This window comes from Sinocyclocheilus anshuiensis, unplaced genomic scaffold (assembly GCF_001515605.1).
Source record: "Sinocyclocheilus anshuiensis isolate Anshui unplaced genomic scaffold, SAMN03320099.WGS_v1.1 scaffold1320, whole genome shotgun sequence".
NCBI lineage: Eukaryota > Metazoa > Chordata > Actinopteri > Cypriniformes > Cyprinidae > Sinocyclocheilus > Sinocyclocheilus anshuiensis.
The window spans coordinates 631,393-649,791 of NW_015544236.1; the positions used below are offsets into that span (position 1 = coordinate 631,393).

Here is an 18,399-nt window from a genome sequence, read left to right on the forward strand (position 1 = left end):
AGTTACATCTGTACACCACCTTTCGTTGATGTAAAAGCATGTCCCGCCGCCGCGCGATTTCCCCGTTGATTCTGCGTCGCGGTCTGCTCTAAACAGCTGAAAGCCCGGCAGACTCAACGCGCTGTCCGGAATGGCGTCTTTCAGCCAGGTTTCCGTGAAACACAGAGCAGCAGAGTTTGAAAAATCCTTATTTGTCCGGGAGAGCAGAAGGAGTTCGTCCGTTTTGTTGGGTAGAGAGCGGAGGTTCACCAGATGGATGCTCGGCAACGGCGTTCTGAATCCGCGCTGTCTGAGCTTGACGAGCGCGCCGGCTCGCTTCCCCCGTCTGCGCGTCCTGAAGCGCTTGATCAGCGCCACAGCTCCCCCGACTACAATGTCCAGCAAAACATCAGAATAGTGAAAACCGGTGAAATATCGGGTGGTGTGTACTGCCGAATGTCCAGCAATTCATCTCTGGTGAAACTGATTGCAGGGATATAACTAAAGACAGGACAAACTAACAAAAACATAAAAACAACTGCAAACAACTCCTTTTTCTGGAGCTGACATTCGCGCACAAAGTTTTGGAATTGATCCCTATAGGGGACTTTACCGAGATATTTCCATTCGAAAATGAAATTTAACCACAGTGTCCTCAGCAGCTCAGATGGAGGGAGTCTATGGAGACTCCTATGTTCATTGGTGCATCCCAAAACACAACACTTGTAATGCCTCTTTAGCGCTGACATTGTATATCTCCGTTAGCTAAAGTTGCAACTCTCACTCTTTCGGAGAGACTGGTTATAATTGAAAAATGAGTGGGTTGATTTTTACCATTATAGGCTGTTGTTTTCACACACTGCGGCCACACAACTGTGTTCAACCACCTTATAAAAGTGATTTTTGCATAATAGGTCCCCTTTAAAATGTAATTTGTTTCTGTGATCAAAGCTGTATTTTCAGCATCATTACTCCAGTCTTCAGTGTCACATGATCTTCAGAAATCATTCTTATCATACTTTTATTCATCGAGGATGCATTAAATTGATCAAAAGTGACACTAATATAATTTATAATGTTACGAAAGATTTACATTTCAAATAAATGCTGTTCTTTTGAACTTTCTATTCAATCTGTGAATCCTGAAAAATAAAATGTATGATGGTTTCCACAAAAATATTGTGAGGCACAACTGTTTTCAACATTGATAATAATCAGAAATGTTTCTTGAGCAGCAAATCAGCATATTAGAATGATTTCTGAAGATCATGTGACACTGAAGACTGGAGTAATGATGCTGAAAATTCAGCTTTGACCACAGAAATAAATTACAGTTTAACATATATCACACAGAAAACAGCTATTTTAAGTTCTAATAATATTTCACAATTTTTACTTTATTTTTGATCATATAAATCCAGCCTTGGCTAGCAGAAGAGACTTTTTTCAAAGACATGACCTGATCTGCTGAGCGGTATTGTACTTCATGTTTTCTCACCTTCTTGCGCAGCTTCTGGATGCGGTTGATGACCTCGCGGGCCACACCTTCGTCCTGCATGGACTGATCGGGGGTGACGTCCAGAAGAACCAGCACCTGTGAGAACACAGGGGTCTGTTCAGATCAGCAGACTGCAGGAGCGTGGGTTCAGACGGAGCGAGAGCAGAAAGAGCACCTGAGCGTCTGAATGCGCCTCGTACTGGGACGGTGTTCCCGAGGTCTGATCGAAGCTATACATCAGACGCAGATCGTCCTCGTGCAGCTCGTGACCGTCCACAACGATGGACCCTGCAGTGGACAAACTGACATGAGAGCTGCTCACAGACGCCACGGGACAGCGCCGCTTTATTAGCATGAGCAAAGATAACATTTGAGAGATACCATAATGACAAAGCAATAGAAACAATGTGTGGCAATATACTGTATTAAACTAATAAGTCATTCATTTCCATAATTCCAATAACCAAATGTTTTTTTATGGTTTAGAAAAGCACAGCTTTTCTAGTTTGTGATTTGTGATATTATTATTAAAATAAAAAAAAATAAAAAAAAATAAATCGTAACGAATATATAATTTTATAATTAAATAATTATTAATTTCCAGATAAAAAGACTTCTGCAGGTCCAGAAATCACACTTTTAAAAAGGCCCCCTACCTCCTCAATGATTATTTTATACAACTGAAAAACAGACAATTTTACAAAAACATGTCTGATCACAAAAAACGATGAAATTGTAAAAATGTTAATCATCATTAATACATTTTTGCAAATATCATTGTTTCTATTGGTACAGTAATGAGAATTTGTGAGCAAACTAATTAAATAAATAACTAATTAAACATTTAATTTAATATATATATATATATATATATATAATTCATTAATTATTCAATCACAATGGTCCAAAAAAAATCTCTCTTTTGATTTGAGGGAGAAAGCTGGTCAGTTTTGCAAGGCTAAGCGAAAAAATGGCAGGAGAACAGCTTGGGTATATTATGGTACTCCTAAAGAATTTTCCATTGCTAAATCCGCACAGGTTTGTGTAAAAGCAGAGTGAGGGATTCTCCGTCTCTGGATCTCCAGATTCACATCTCATCTCTTACAGCACAGCTTCCCAGTCTTATCCAGCGTTCTGCTCGTCACAGCATCAGTGTTACGAATAAGAGGCATGAACATGCTTTAGAAAGGGGAGCGATGCTATCAGATCACGGCTGCTGGAGCTCTTCTCTTCCCTCCAAAGCCCAGCAAACACACAGGTAACCGCTCTGAAAAACCACCGCCCGCTTCAGAGACAAAGCGCAGCGTCTGACACCAGCCCGAGCTCTCAGAGTCTTTATGCACCTCAAGTATGACTTGTTAGTGCACTCAGACTGCTTTATTTTTCCACAAATTCCCAAGCTTTTTCGGTTTAATTTTTTTTTTTCTGGGTTTCTTTATGGTGAAATTAAATTTCAGTAATCAAAAACATTCATTCAAATCACTTTTGCAATTCAGCAACAATTTAAACAAAAATGACTCTTTACAGCCCAATGAAATCCACTGGTGGTTAAATTAAATGTTAATAATCAAAAATCAACTAAAAAAAATAAAAAAGTTTTTTTTTAAATAAAAATTATATTCTGTCTTTTCTGTTTTAATTTCTCTAGATTTATGATTTAATGCAGGTATATTATCATAAACACTGGAAATTAAACGAATGCATAAAAACATCTACAATTTAATTAATCTTTTAATTTTTAATCAAACAAAAACTTAATTATTAAATTTTTTTGACAAACAAAATGCTGCAGAATCAAGGTTTGCTGTTAAAAATAAAACAAGGAAGAAAGATAGTGATATCCCTTAAAAATATTCTGGCTTGTTTGTAATTCTCATTATTTTCTATGATAATTCTCATTACTCTAGAATCCTCACTAGACAGCAAACACTTTCTTTGGCATGTTTACATGCTGCACATTGAGGAAATCCCTGACAAGCCGAAGTATGACTTCAGAGTGAACTTTTTTGACTTTTTTTTTGGCCTTTCTGTATCTCGACAGCCCCAGTCCTCATTCACTTTCATCACGGTTTCCAATAACTCTCCTTGTGTGTTCGGCAGGAAAATGAACTGAGCGGCACGAGGGGAGTAAACGATGACAGAGCGATGGTTTTGTGTGATGCGGTACATGCCTGTCCTCTGGAAGATCTCCAGCTCGTCACTCTTCAGCTCTTTGATGGATGCAGTCACAGATTTAAATGCCCCTTTCAGCCGTTTGCCCAGCACCATGTGATCCGGCTCAGCTCGCAGACGAATGCCGTATTTGTCCTTGTCGGTGGACAGAGTGAGCTCGCGGACATTCAGCTCCTGATGGGAAAAAAAGAATCATACGACTCTGTGTATGACACAAGATGTAAATCATGTCAGTGCTAGAAAAATTACATCTCATCATTGAATCAGTGCAGTGACCTGTATGTAACTAGAACTGAATGTATACAAGTGCTAGGTTATTTTAGAAAGGAAAAAGATGAATAACATGTAATAACGTAACCAATAAAAAAGTAACCATAGTCTGATTACAAGTATTTAAAAATGTAATACGTGACCCTGGAGCACAAAACCAGTCATAAGGATCAATTTTTCGAAATTGAGATTTATGCATCATCTGAAAGCTGAATAAATGATCTTTCCATTGATGTATGGTTTGTTATGATAGGACAATATTCGGCTGAGATACAACTATTTGAAATCTGGAATCTGAGGGTGCAAAAAAATCTAAATATTGAGAAAATGCTGTGCTGCTTATGACTGCTTTTGTGCTCCATGGTCACATTTGTGTAAACTGTTCATTTAAAGCGAGAGGCTTGATCGAGGGTTCGTGTTCAGTGTATTACAGTGGAGGCTGTTCATTACATTAGGTGACTGCAGCGTCTGCTGTGTTTCTCACACTGGGAGAGCAGAATAAAAAGCAGCTCAGATTGTGCCTCCACAGCGTCGCTCGTATGTTCATCACGAGTCACAGAGTCTCTCTCATGAATATATTTGTGAGTGGAGCGGGTCGTGGTGAACTCCGGCGCTCTGATCAATGGCAGGCGTGTGCCGCCCAATGCTTTCTCCACGGAGGGGTTTAACAATCGAGCGCGGCAGACACGGAGACAGAGTGGCTAATTTTAGCTCGGAGGGCACACACACACACACACACAGTGATGTAAACGTTTCTGCTCTGTGATTAGATCTGCTCCACGCCAGCAGGGGGTGCTGCGGAGCTGCACAAACAGCGCTAGATCTCCTGTTTTAATAACAGCGCAACAAACACTTTGCCTGCAGCTGCTGTCTCTAATATAATAGCACCTGTGATGTTCAACCTGCACTGGAAGTGAACAGCAGATCACCTCCATCGTGATCCAGGGAAAGTGTGCAACATTTCTACACTTCAGTCTAGTTTTGCTGCATGGCATCACACGCTTCCAGTGTAGAGATACGCGAGATGCAATTTCAATAAACACATTTCCAGACAACAGCCATTTGTAGGGTGGTTGGGTATTTCCATGATATTTTTTCATTCTGAATAATTTATTTTTTAGCAAATGCATTCAGTAAACTGTCTGAATGACACATTTAGTGCAGATTTATGGGTGCTGAGTGACTGTGAGCTGCACACTCAAAGCCAGGTGAAACTACAGCCCAAACTCAGCATGTGGGGGAAATGAAAGAGTGAACATAAAGAAACCGTCCAGGAGGAACTGCACTGGAAACTGCATTGAAAGCAGACAATGCTGGCGTTTTGAAATCACGCGCCACGCTCTCCTGCCTGCCTTTTTAGAAAAGCCTAGATAAATATGCATGAGGTGACATTAACATAATGAGCTGCCTCTGAATAAAGAGCTCTCCAACACTGCTGACTAGTAAGAATAACCACTGCACGCTCTTTAAATACATTTCTACTGGTAAAAAACTAATCTGATGACATCTGCAATGCTATCATGACCAGTATTGGGAATAAATCAGTCTATATCTGTAAATAAGTTACTACTAGTTCCAATTTTACTTTTACTACTTATAAATTAATTTACAGATATCAGTGACTTTACTTTGACAAGTCAATGTTTAACCTACTAGTCAAAACAGAATTATGTCCTCTTAGTGATGTATAATCAAATCTTAACTAGTTATAACTGGATTACAGCTAAGTTCATTTGGATATATATATTTTTTTTTATGTAGGCTAATACCATATACATATAGGCAGTTGCATATAATTGCAGAATGAACCACTTTTAATGATCCTGAAAATCTTGAAATCTTCAGTCCTCATTCACTGCAGAGCGGGACAGAGCTAGCAGGTAAATGACGACACATCACAGAAAGCGTGCGCACATGTGAACTCTTACCTCCAGGATGTACTTCTGCAGGGACTGGATATCTCGGAGCGCCTCTGGGTCCTGATGGATCACCACCACCTCCTTCAGCGGATACTGAAACAGATCCCAGCACTCTCAGTGTCAGCAGCTCTCCAACCAAAGCTGTACTGCTGCAGCGTCACGATGCTCTCTCACCTTGACAGGCAGGGTCTTCCGGTCTCGGATCACACGGCCCAGCTCAATGACCGACTGCATCTGAGATACAGCGCTCTCGATGCGCTTGTCAATCAGAGACTCCCTGACACACACACATACACACACACACACACACTCATGTCATGCTGTGGAAGAGCTGGGACACAACAAAACAACCACAGCCAATCAAGCGGCTCATAATAAGGAGCGCTTCACACTAGGGTTGTGACGGTGAGGAAATTTTCCCACCGGTTAATCGACGTGTGACAACACCGGTAATCACCGTGGGGGCGGGGCATTCCCTCTTTTCCTCGCTTTCCTTCGTTTTTAAATAGCTTGCAAAAGCGACGTGCGCATTTTACTTTCACTTTCAAATAGTGGCAATTCGGCGTAAAGCAATTGTTTGTTTTTAGTTCGTTTGAATTTTCCTCACGCTTGACCCTAAATTCAGAGCGAGACTTCACACAGTCATTAATAAAATAAATAGTTAGCTTGCGTTAAAGGCCACTGAAGGTCACACAGTGAATGTTCTGCGAGAGTTTCTGTCACTGCTTGCTGTGTTCACTGATCTCACTGAATACACATTCATCTCTGTTCAGTTTAGCATTCATAATTCAGGTGTCTCACTATATTTTTGGGCTGGAGTGACCCAGTTACATAAACACAGCCACTATGTTAAGACTTAATTAGTCTGACCAACTAGCAGTAAACCAAAAGCTAATTAGTCCTACTTTACAGAGTCAAATTAAACCATATGCTTTCTATATTTTACATGTATACATTTATATTTGTTTTTCAATTTGTGGTTATTTCTTTTTTTTTGGACTATTTATTTAGTTTTAGTGTAGTTTATTTTAGATGTACTGAAAACTCATTGGACAAACTCATCCATAGTTTATGTTGAAATATTTTCAGATTTCTCCGTTTTTCTGCAGGGGTTAAAGCAAAAAAAAAAATCCTGAGCCTGAACTTTTTTCCGGGGGGTTGCGGGGGCAGACACCTACCTACACAAGGATATTTGAAACAGCAATACCAAGAATGTTTACTCATTACAATATGGTGCAAACATTTAGGATGCTTTTGATATCAAGTTTTGCTGGTTAGCTTTGTCCTTGACAGGGTACAAGATGACCTACAATCTAAAACATGAAATTTCTGAAATTGCTTTGTTCAAAAGAAATAATGGTCAATTAAATACTAGGAAATGAATATAAAATAGGAAATATACAAAGACAGTTTACTACACAAAACTACAGTTCAGTTCAATTAACAACAACAAAAACATTAAAATGGTCCAAGAACTGATAACTTAAACAGGGTTCATACAGATACTGCAAAATAAAATTCCAGGACCTTCAAGGACTTGCACTACTTTTTTGGTTTTCAAGGACTAAAATCAGATCTCACTTATCAATCAATGTTGTTATAATCTTTCAAATTCTAATAAATAAACGAATAAAACAAAATGGTACAAATAAAGTGCGGCACATGCAAAGAATGCAATGACTGTGGCAACTTTAACATTTGAAAGGATACTATGGCAAAGTTATCGCTTTCCTTATTCAAACTGATTTTTTTTTTCATGAATATATGATTGACCTGAAGAATGAAAGCTATATCATACACTTGGAAAATTATGAGCTTGATCACGCTCATAGACACTAGAGGTGTGACAAAACACTTAGCTCACGAGGTGAGACAAAATGCAGATACTTGGTTCACTAGAACGAGACAATGTTTTAATACTTTAAGAAATTTTCTAAATGACAAAATATTTCTCTTTTAATCACAAAAAGTAAACCAGTGCAGTTGTATTTTGAAATGTTTTAACTAATCTAGGGCTTAACTAATGATTATTTTGCTAATCAAGTAATCTACTGATTATTTTGACAAGTGAGTAATCTGATGTTTTTTAGTAATACAAATAGAACTAAGTGGCAAAGCAGGCTTTAATATGACTATATTTATATATAAAGTAACGATGAGGCAATAATAATTGGCCTCAAATAAAGTATCAAAACCAAGTAAATGGTTTTATTGAACAACACTGTTAAATACATAATGTAATATGCCTATATTATAACAAATACCCGCAGAGGGCGCCAATGGCCTGGTGATGTTTCATGTGATTCAACAACATTTAATTTTAATATTTGGCCACATGCAAAGTCATAAACTTTTATTTTGAAATCACGATGTACAATACATCGCATATTTAGAAATATGGAGATGACATGATTACTCTGAGCTGTTTACAAAGCTCCGCTGCTTTTTTAATAGCTTTTCTATGTAAATATGACGCTAGATGGAAATCTTTTACCATTGTGCCTCGCAGCTTTTTCAACGTGTCGCGCTCGAGATCCAGGCTTCTTTTCTATTCATCAGCTGCGACTCTGCAGTTGGATACTATTATGCGCGTCTCCTGTTTATAAGAGCAAAAACTTCTGATTGGCTAGTAATGTTAGTTTGGTTGAGAGTGAAAGCTGTGTTCCTCTCATACATTGGTAGGCGAACTCATGAACTCCAACGTGATATCAACAAGTGTTTTTAAATGTAGGATTACTACCTTATTTTCCCGCAGCCAAACGCCGCACGCCGGAGATCCGGCACGGTGCCGGAGAACTTTAAGCCCTGTTTCTGACTTCTTGTTAAAAACACCATAAACTACACATATTTAGTGCTGGGTAATAACTGATATGTAATCTGAATTACATAAACAGATTTAAAAAAAAAAAGTTCTTGTAATGACACTGTTTTAAAATGTGTATAATCAGATTACAGCTACTATTACATTGATTTCCATGATTATTCCATTTTGTTCACACAATGAGAGTAAACTGTTCATAATTCCTTGATTTTCCCTAATTAACCTTTTCTATCCTTTAAATTTTTCATTTTTAGAAATCCTGCTACTTTAATTTGTCTGGAAAGTTTTATGTTTTTAAATTAATTATGAACTTTATAAACTTACAAACCTCCTGCAGTTCCTTCACAAACCCATTTGGGAAACACTGATGTAATGTCATGTTTAATGTACTTCAAGTTGTTGCTAAATATTTCTATTTGTATTTTTATATCAATACGGTAAAATATTATCCTATTCAAATCAATGTGACAAATTAGGTCAAAAGTAATATAAAAGAAACCAAAAAAGTAATCAGATTATATGTGACCCTGGACCACAAAACTAGTCATAAGGGTCAATTTTTTAAATTGACATTAATACATAATCTGAAAGCTGAATAAAAAATCTTTCCATTGATGTATGGTTTGTTATGATAGGACAATATTTGGCCGAGATACAACTATTTGAAAATCTGGAATCTTAGGGTGCAAAAAAAATCTAAATATTGAGAAAATCATCTTTAAAGTTGTCCAGTAATGCATATTACTAATCAAAAATTAAGTTTCAATATATTTACAGTAGGGAATTTACAAAATATCTTCATAGAACATGATCTTTACTTAATATCCTAATGATTTTTGGCATAAAAGAAAAATGGATAATTCTGACCCATGCAATGTATTGTTGGCTATTGCTACAAATATACCCCAGCGACTTAAGACTGCTTTTGTGTTCCAGGGTCACATATTACCTAAAACGTGAATATGAATTCAGTAAGGCCCTACAGTTTGTAAGCAATCTAATCACTATATATAGAACATCCTCAGGACACTCCGAGCTTTGCATCGTGTTGACTGGAAAAACCTCCGTCTGTGGACTGTTTCTCGGTTACAGTGTTCAGTGAAATGCAGTGCATTGAAATATTAGGAAGATGTTCAATCAGTAAATGAGGTGTTTGTCCTCGTCTCTGACAGCAGGTCACCTCTGAGAGAAACATTAATACACACAGAGCACAGTAACACAGGACACTACGTGAATTAATAAAAGCAGCAGAGACGGACTGAAGGTTGAAGGACTTTCGGCGCGTTTTACTGCTCAAACCAGAGTCCAGCTCATCAGAGGTACTCTGGGGAATGTGTTTACAGCCGGACATTAAAGGACACGCTAAATCATGTCAGCAGAACACAAGGACCGTCCTGATTTCACTCTCGACATCTGACCGGACACATTAGCTATGCTTCCATCACCCTATTTTAATGCGTGAGTGATGGAAACGCCAAATTTCTAATAAAAATCCCTTAATTCACAAAAAAGGTTTTTTACGCTCGCTTGAGGTGGTTTTTGACTTGTGCAAAAATAATGGGAGATGGAAACACATTTTGCGAATAAATTCCTCCAAGCGCATCAAGGCATGTGACTTTGCGCTACGGGACGGCAAAACCTGACTAACCAGCGAACCGATCTCACTCCACAGCATCTGAAATATTGTTATGGTCATTCAGAAATGCACGAGCAAAGTCTGTCATCAAAGTATTTCTGTATAATTGTCTCACACGACTGCGTTCCCAAACAGCAGCATCTGCCTCCGAAAGCATTGACCGCATTCATTGTGTTTCGTCTGCTTGCTCTGAGGCGCAAGTCATTTATTATATATGAAAATGATATCTTTTTCCATTGATGTATGGTTTGTTAGGATAGGACAATATTTGGCTGAGATACAACTATTAGACTTGAGTAATGATGCTGAAAATGTAGCTTTGATCACAGAAATAAATTACATTTTAATGTCAAATAAAATAGAAAACTCTTATGCAGCCCTGATGAGCAGAAGAGACTTCTTTAAAAAAAAAAAAAGATTAACAATCTTACTGATGCCAAACTTCTGAACGGCAGTGTGTATGCTAGGACAAGAAAGAGCAAAGACGTGTCTGTATAGGCAGTGGCAGTAATGCTGTGTACCTGACATGCGGCAGCATGAGGTAGTGAATGCTTGCCGTGTCCTTCTCCTCCACTGACGCCGGGTCGATCAGATGACGCAGGTTCTGGTACATCAGCTCCGTTATGAATGGCGTGAAGGGAGCCTGAGACCAAGAAACACGCCATTAGTGAAGGAACACAGCAATGAAAGCACAACTCTATTCATGTAACCATCGTGACACAAAGCCAAGGTTAATAACAGACATCAAACTCATAACCAGGATTTTCTTTGGTTTTCTTCCCTCTTAAACATCTGTCATCATCTGCTTAAGCAATAACTGAACAGTGAGGATTTATGGACATTCATTTAAACAATAAATACTCAGAATCACTGAAGAGGAAAATGGGCCATTGACTGTCTCACACCCTGCTTATCAATCAAATGATTTTGCCAATTACCTATTGGGTCAGTAATTGATTACCACAGTAAATGAGCTCTACTGATGCCCTGCCTTCATAGTTATGAAAGGATGATCAGCTGTACAACTATTACAAAGCAAAATCAGCTTCTTAATCTGTCATTTTATCTTGTTTTCCAAAAATAGATAGATAAATAAATAACCATCCTTAAAACAAGATACATTTACCAAGCATAATTACATGAACTATTAAGGGAATAATTCATTAAAAGGTTACAATTGCATTTTTGCATTTTAAGTTAGGGACTGTTTCTAGTATATTGATAATATAATTTAAGTATTTTTTCCAGTATACAAACCAGTGGTTTTAGTGATTTTAATTTTAGCATTGCACCATAATTCTTCCACCAGCATTGCTACACTTCTATCATTTCATCACACTCCACTGAGAATGACCACATTCCTTCTCTTCTCTACATCTGAAGTATGTAGGAGCTGCGAGCGCTGGCGTGACTCACCATCAGTCTGCACATGGAGAAGAGCACGCTGAAGAGGGTCTCCAGGGCTCGCATGCAGTCTTCAGTACCACTCTCACCCTGAACACACACACAGAGAGAGAGAGAGGCTAACAGCTGCAAGCACATAGCACGCAACACACTGCCTCTACAGCGCACTGTCACAACACGCTGTCATGTGTGAGCCTGCAGGTCCAGCTCTGTGTTTACACTTGTGTTAACAACATAATGTACAGAGATTATGATTTAATCCCAGACCCAGATTTAATGTTGATCCAGATTTAATGTAAAGAGTTCATCGGTGAGAAGCAGTTTCTCAATATTAGAGAATGCAAACGGGCTTATGACAAACACCTGGGGCACACCTAACTTTTTTTAAAACAGCATGTTTTGTCAGAACAATTGAGCGAGCCAAACTGATGAGAAACGATGAGATCTAACAAAATGAGCAAAAATGTGCAAATTTGTAGTACTGGAACATTTGAGAAAACCTCACTAAACATGTCAAATTTTCATTTTTTAAGCACCTGCTGAGCTCACGAGCCTCATACGAGATGTGTTGGGTGATTATCACCCATTAAAGAAATTATTGTATATTATTTATTTATACACATTTTTTACATAAATGTTTACAGTCAATTTGCCTAACTCAGCTTTACCATTTGCATTAATAAATCCTTCTATTATGGTTTATTAATGCCTAAGTTTATATAAAATTTACATACAATTTTGTTCACAACACCAGAATGTCTTTCATTTCAAGGGGGTTAAATAATTTTGATAAATCTTCTCTAATATTCCCCTCATAGTTCCTCACATATTCCATTTATCTTTTTTTCCAAACCACTTTGTCCAAACCTCACACATATTACTCTCTATAATAGTGAACAATGGAGCTAAAGAGGGCCCATGGGACATTATCTTCTCCCAAAACACCACAAAAACACTACAGCACTTTCTGCAGTACTGCATAAAACTGTTTTGCATAACTGTGGAAGAAACAGGATTTGTTGTGGCGTATGTGCAAAATGGGTCCATCTAAACCGCAAGTGACAATAAAGGTGATTAACATTTGTTAAATACACCAAAATTGCAGTTGTAAGATTGCACAGTTGCACCGTTCATCAACAAAGCAGAATAATACAGAAGTTGTTATAAAACACATGATCTTATGAAGGATGCCACAAGTGACTGTACCAAGAAAACGAAGCAGGAAATAGCCGGCAAACGTTTTCTCTCTATCATAATACAAAATCAGACCAGATGAAAACTCACATGCATTTCTTATCCATTGCGCCCTAATAAGAATTTATGCATTGATAATGGGTTTCTTTCTTTCTGTCTGTCTTTTGTTTGTAAATGGACCAAGCATTGATTTAACAGAAATTTCAAAGTGCATTTCGCACAATATGGATGAAAGACATTCAGGGATGCGATATCTTTCAAAAATAACAGATCTGTGTTTTACGGCCTTTATAATGGTTTTCAGTGTGGCTCACTTTTAGAGCAAAGATCACAAGCAAAGGGGTTTCCAAAGAAAAACTAGAGGCTAGAACAAATATATTCTTCCTTCTTTCTTTTGATTAATAAAGAAACCTGAAACGAGGATATTTCTGACAGGTTTTGTGAGATTGGCCTGTGTATGACTCGTATCTTTCCCACCTTCAGCCGCCTGCGGTTCGTCCGCACATACCAGTTGGTGAGCATATCCACGAACTTGACAAGTTTGGGAACCACCGTATAGAGTCTGTAGGCTGGAAACACAAGCACACAAAAACAGTTCTATTTCAGACTGTCCTTGTTGTCAAACCTCTTCAAGTGTAGGAGTTACCCATTGATTGGTGTGAGAGTAAGCACTGGTGGCTCACCTCCCATCTCATCTCTGAAGAACTGAATGAGTGACTGAGTGAAAGACTGGATCCATTTATCCATGATGTTGTCGCTCACGCTGACTGTGCTCTCGTTGTACAGGAACTCGACGGCCTCTTCCTAATGAGAGCAGAGAACAGACAGACGTGGTTATATGTGTGTGCTTCTTCATTTCTGCGTACTGGAAGAGAAACCAATGTCAAGCACTGAGCACATCTAGACACATCTACTCTACTGACTCTCAAGGGGAAGTTTGGAAGAAAGAAAATTATCATGGCCAGTTTAAAATGGAGACCCGGTAAAGGAATATTTTTGTTCTTATTCACTAAAGATCTTCTAATTTCTAGTCGTCAAAGCTCATTTGAGCTTGCATTCGATTCAGATATGACGTGTCAAATGCACTGCAGCATGCCTGACCTTGACAATGACAAATGTCTTGGTAATGTTTAGGAAAGTAGCACTCAAGACATTCTTTCTAAACATCCACTTTCATCTTACACAGAGGAAAGTAAGTCCGAGTTGCTGTCAGTGTGTAGAAAGAGAGGACAAAAAAAGCGGTGCTGAGCTTAAGACGCATGAGAGGATGTCAGTAAAACTACATCAGGTATCCAAAACTTTCTGACCGATGATCCCCTGAGCCTTTAACTTTAAGTTTATTACTCTAATATGTTAAAATATTGAAAGGTTTTAAAATATGAACTTTACAAAACGCCTTTGCATGCTACCAAGTTTGAATTTATTTGATTAACTTAAAATAACTTTTCTCTTCTAATATATTTTAAAATGTGATATCCTTTCCCCCCGTGATGTCAAAGCCGAACAGAAATCATTCTAATATGCTGATTTCCTGCTCAAGAAACATTTCTAATTATTATCAATGTTGAAAAGTTAATATTTGTGTGGAATCAGTGGTGCAGTTTATGTTTCAGGATTTGATGATGAACAAAGTTCATGAGAACAGCATTCATTTGAAGTCGTTTGTAACATTATAAATGTCTTTACTTAAAAAAAAATACCGTATTGACCCGAATATAAGACGATGTTTTTTTCTTGGAAATACATCTGAAAAAACGCGGCCGTCTTATATTCAGGGTCTAGACTTTGACATGTCAATAATACACCCACAACAATAGGTGGCGCCAAATACGCATAAAACGAGTGTGCCATGAAATACGTAATGTAATACGTGTTGTAAAGATCGCGAGTAAAAACAAAAGAAAAAGAAAAGCTTACAGCTGCATGAGTCGTGACTGTCACGTTAGCCTGATGGGACCAAACTCCCTTTGTGATTTTAAAACGTAAGACAGTACCCAGATTTGAAGACTACAGTAAGATTTAACTTCTACTGTTAATAAGATTTTGGTAGGCTACTATTAGATGGATAGCCTAAATGTCCTAATTCAGATGGGCTACCTGTTTTTTTTTTGTTTTTTTTAATGGTTTATCAAAAAGTGTATATTTTTAAATGTGATTGTTGGTACATTTTACCAGTTTTTACCATACTTTCAAAACAAAAATTAAAATAGGAAAAATATGCAATATGAAAATAATTGAAGACAAAATGTGTTTTACTGAGAAAAAACAAGATTTGGTTTTTAAAAACCCTTTTTCCAAAAGGTACATCTGGAAAAGGGGGAGTCGTCTAATAATCAGGGTCGTCTTATATTCGGGCCAATACGGTAATAAAAAATAAATAAAACAGACCTGCATATGGATGTGGTTTCAATTTGTGAATGTCAGATTTCAAGAGGTTTGCTGCTGAGGCCACAAAAACTGAACTAAACTAAACGTTCTGCGCTGACTGAGCAAAGTCTTGCAGTTGAATGGCTTCAGTGGATCAGAGAGGCTCTGCGGCGCTTCAGGAGATCCGGTCGGTACCTTCTGCAGTCTCTGGATGTTCTGCACCAGGAAGCGGTAGGCGTTGTACCAGGGCAGGAGGACGTCTTTGAGCACGTCTCGAACCCCCTCTTCTTTGAAGCGCAGGTTCTCAGCACGGACCACGGGGGAGTTGATCAGATACAGTCTGGAGGGACAGAAACGATGACATCAGAGCTGAAAGAGGAGGGATGTAACGATGCCCTGCGAGCCGGGTGAAATCCAGTGTCAGCTGCGCCACACGGATACTAGGGCTGGGTTTTGACACAAATTTCACGATTCGATTCGATTCCCATTCACAAGCTTGCGATTCGATTCGATTCAATATCGATTATTTTGGACATATATCAGGTACAGTACATGCAGTACATACAAATCTCTCACGTAATGCTGTAAAATATACATGAGTCAGTTGGTACTACATTACTATAATATTGAAGGTTAAAATTGCCTGATTTGTAGGCTATACAACTGCTAAAATTACACCTAATGAAGTTTTTAAAATAATAAAGTTACAATTACATAATATTTCTACTTCAATTCGTTATTTCTTTTTTAAATATAAACATTTAAATGGTGTCTGTCATAAAAAAATTGATGAATTTATTCAAACATGAATTAAACATTGGAGAACAGTAAAAATTATAATGAATATGTTATATGGTGCATATTTTCAGCAAAATGCCCCTCTCTACAGTTTATTTTTCTATCTGAGTTTATGGTCACCGAATACATTTTTTCTAAATGTGACGTTACATGACACACTGTTTGCAAGTCATTATTGACATATTTGCGCGGCTGAAACACTGATTGAGCGATTACATGAGACAGGATACGGATTGTTAAGTTGTACTCTTTCTTTTAACTTACCTTCGGATGTTTAGTCATGTTTATTTTGTGCTGAAACTGGTATTAATGTGGAGGAGATGATCAGTTCACGTCTGTTGAACTGAGGAGCTACAGCGATCTGTCACTTCACATTAAACAGCGCCAAAACGGCATTTATTGTTTGAATACTGCAATACAATGGACAGAATTTGAACTCTGAGACTTTGTTTCATATTAAAAGTACCAAAGCACAATGCTTATTGCGATTTATTGGATGGGAAGTACCCTTCAATGTTCCGTCCATTAACTGAAAACAGGCTAGAATAATCGATTCTTGGGATTTAAGAATCGATATCGTTACGTAAAAATGAGAATCAATTCAAATGGATATCGATATTTTTTACCCAGCCCTAGCGGATACGTTTTCTACATTTATTTACGCTTTGATCTGAATGAAAACAATGTATCCGCGTGGCGTAGCTGACACAGAACAGCATACGCTGTTTATGTTCAGTGGATACTCTCTAAAGTGGTGCTATAGGGTGACGCGGAGGAGACGAATTGTTGAATAAAGTCGTTATTTTTGTTTTCTTTGCGTACAAAAAGTATTCTCGTAGCTTTGTAAAATTACGGTTTAACCCCTGTTGTCACATGGATTATTTTAACGATCTCCTTGCTACGTTTCTGGATGTTGATCGTGGTAATTACATTGCTGTCTATGGGAGGGTCAGAGAGCTCTCAGAATGCATCAAAAATATCTTAATTTGTGTTCCGAAGATGAACGGTGGTCTTACGGGTTTAGAACGACATGAGGGTGAGTAATTAATGACAGAATTTTCATTTTTGGGTGAACTATCCCTTTAATACTGTGTTGTTACCTAAATTATCCACAGCTGTGTTTTTTTGTTTAGTGATAGTTGTTCATGAGTCCCTTGTTTGTCTTTTTGTGTATTTGAGCCCTATACAGCAATGACTGTATGATTTTGAGATGCATCTTTTCACACTGAGCACAACTGAGGGACTCATATGCAGCTATTAGTCGTGGGAAGTCGTGGCCTAATGGTTAGAGAGTCGGACTCGTAACCCATAAATATCATATCTTTTTTTCATTTAGTACTGCCCTTCAGAAGCTACAGAGTATACTTACATGTTTCCCAGAAGACAAAATAATTTAAATGTACCCTGATCTTCAAATTCAAAAAGTTTTTATTTCAAAATAATATCATATATATTGCAAATATTCAATATATCTCCAATCCCTGACACACAACACACAACAAACAAAAGCCAAACTAAAGGGGTGTAAAAGTCATGGTCATATCATATGTAAGAGCGTTTAGTGTGCACGGCCCCATATGGATGGACATAAATATCTTATTATTCATTACCCATATGCCCATGTCACAACATGTGCTTGAGAGGGATTTCAAATGGCTCGCAGATTAATATTCGTAGATAGTGTGCAGAAGGAGAATGTTTTGTGTTTGTGTATGATGTGTGGTTTGCTCACCGGAGCGCGTCGGCGCCGTAGTTCTGCACAATCAGGCTGGGGTCAGGGTAATTCTTCTTACGCTTGCTCATTTTCTGTCCGTCGCTGCACACACACAACACACACACATTGGCAGAGATTCCAGGTCAGAGAGCGGTACTGTTTTCCTGCCTGAGGACGGAGTCAGTGCAGGCCGAAGTGTGTGCGTTACCTCGCCAGAACCAGGCCGTTCACAATCACGTTCTTGAACGGCGGTTTCCCAAACAGAGCGGTCGAGAGCACCAGCAGCGTGTAAAACCTACAGCAGAGCGACACATGACACACACGCTGGATTTACTGCACAAACACCTTAGGTACACTGACTGAGATGAGAGAGACAATCGACTGCACTCAGATTCAGATAAACAGGTCCTCAAACACACCACAAAACAATGTAAAATAGCCCTGATTCATACTGTAAATGCAATGCTGCATCAGATCAATCTTAAACTGTGACACTGTCAATCAGACACATTTGGCTTTCTGTGTGTGTGTGTGTGTGTGTGTCTGTGTGTCTGTGTCTCTCTGTGTGTGTCTGTGTGTCTGTGTGTCTGTGTGTCTGTGTCTCTGTGTCTCTGTGTCTCTGTGTGT

General features: G+C 38.3%; 1 protein-coding gene across 1 annotated transcript in view; it reads right to left on the reverse strand.

The window, feature by feature from the left end:
- The window catches only part of iars1 (isoleucyl-tRNA synthetase 1), a 78,441-nt gene that overhangs the window by 15,802 nt on the left and 44,240 nt on the right, over positions 1-18,399 (reverse strand). The window contains exons 15-26 of the mRNA XM_016498351.1: positions 17,981-18,067; positions 17,791-17,874; positions 15,456-15,600; positions 13,577-13,697; positions 13,371-13,462; positions 11,712-11,789; positions 10,817-10,938; positions 6,013-6,115; positions 5,848-5,931; positions 3,649-3,823; positions 1,653-1,765; positions 1,478-1,573 (exon numbers count right to left, since the gene is read on the reverse strand). Coding sequence (XP_016353837.1) covers positions 1,478-1,573; positions 1,653-1,765; positions 3,649-3,823; positions 5,848-5,931; positions 6,013-6,115; positions 10,817-10,938; positions 11,712-11,789; positions 13,371-13,462; positions 13,577-13,697; positions 15,456-15,600; positions 17,791-17,874; positions 17,981-18,067 — 1,300 coding nt within the window. The remainder of the gene's footprint in view (positions 1-1,477; positions 1,574-1,652; positions 1,766-3,648; positions 3,824-5,847; positions 5,932-6,012; positions 6,116-10,816; positions 10,939-11,711; positions 11,790-13,370; positions 13,463-13,576; positions 13,698-15,455; positions 15,601-17,790; positions 17,875-17,980; positions 18,068-18,399) is intronic.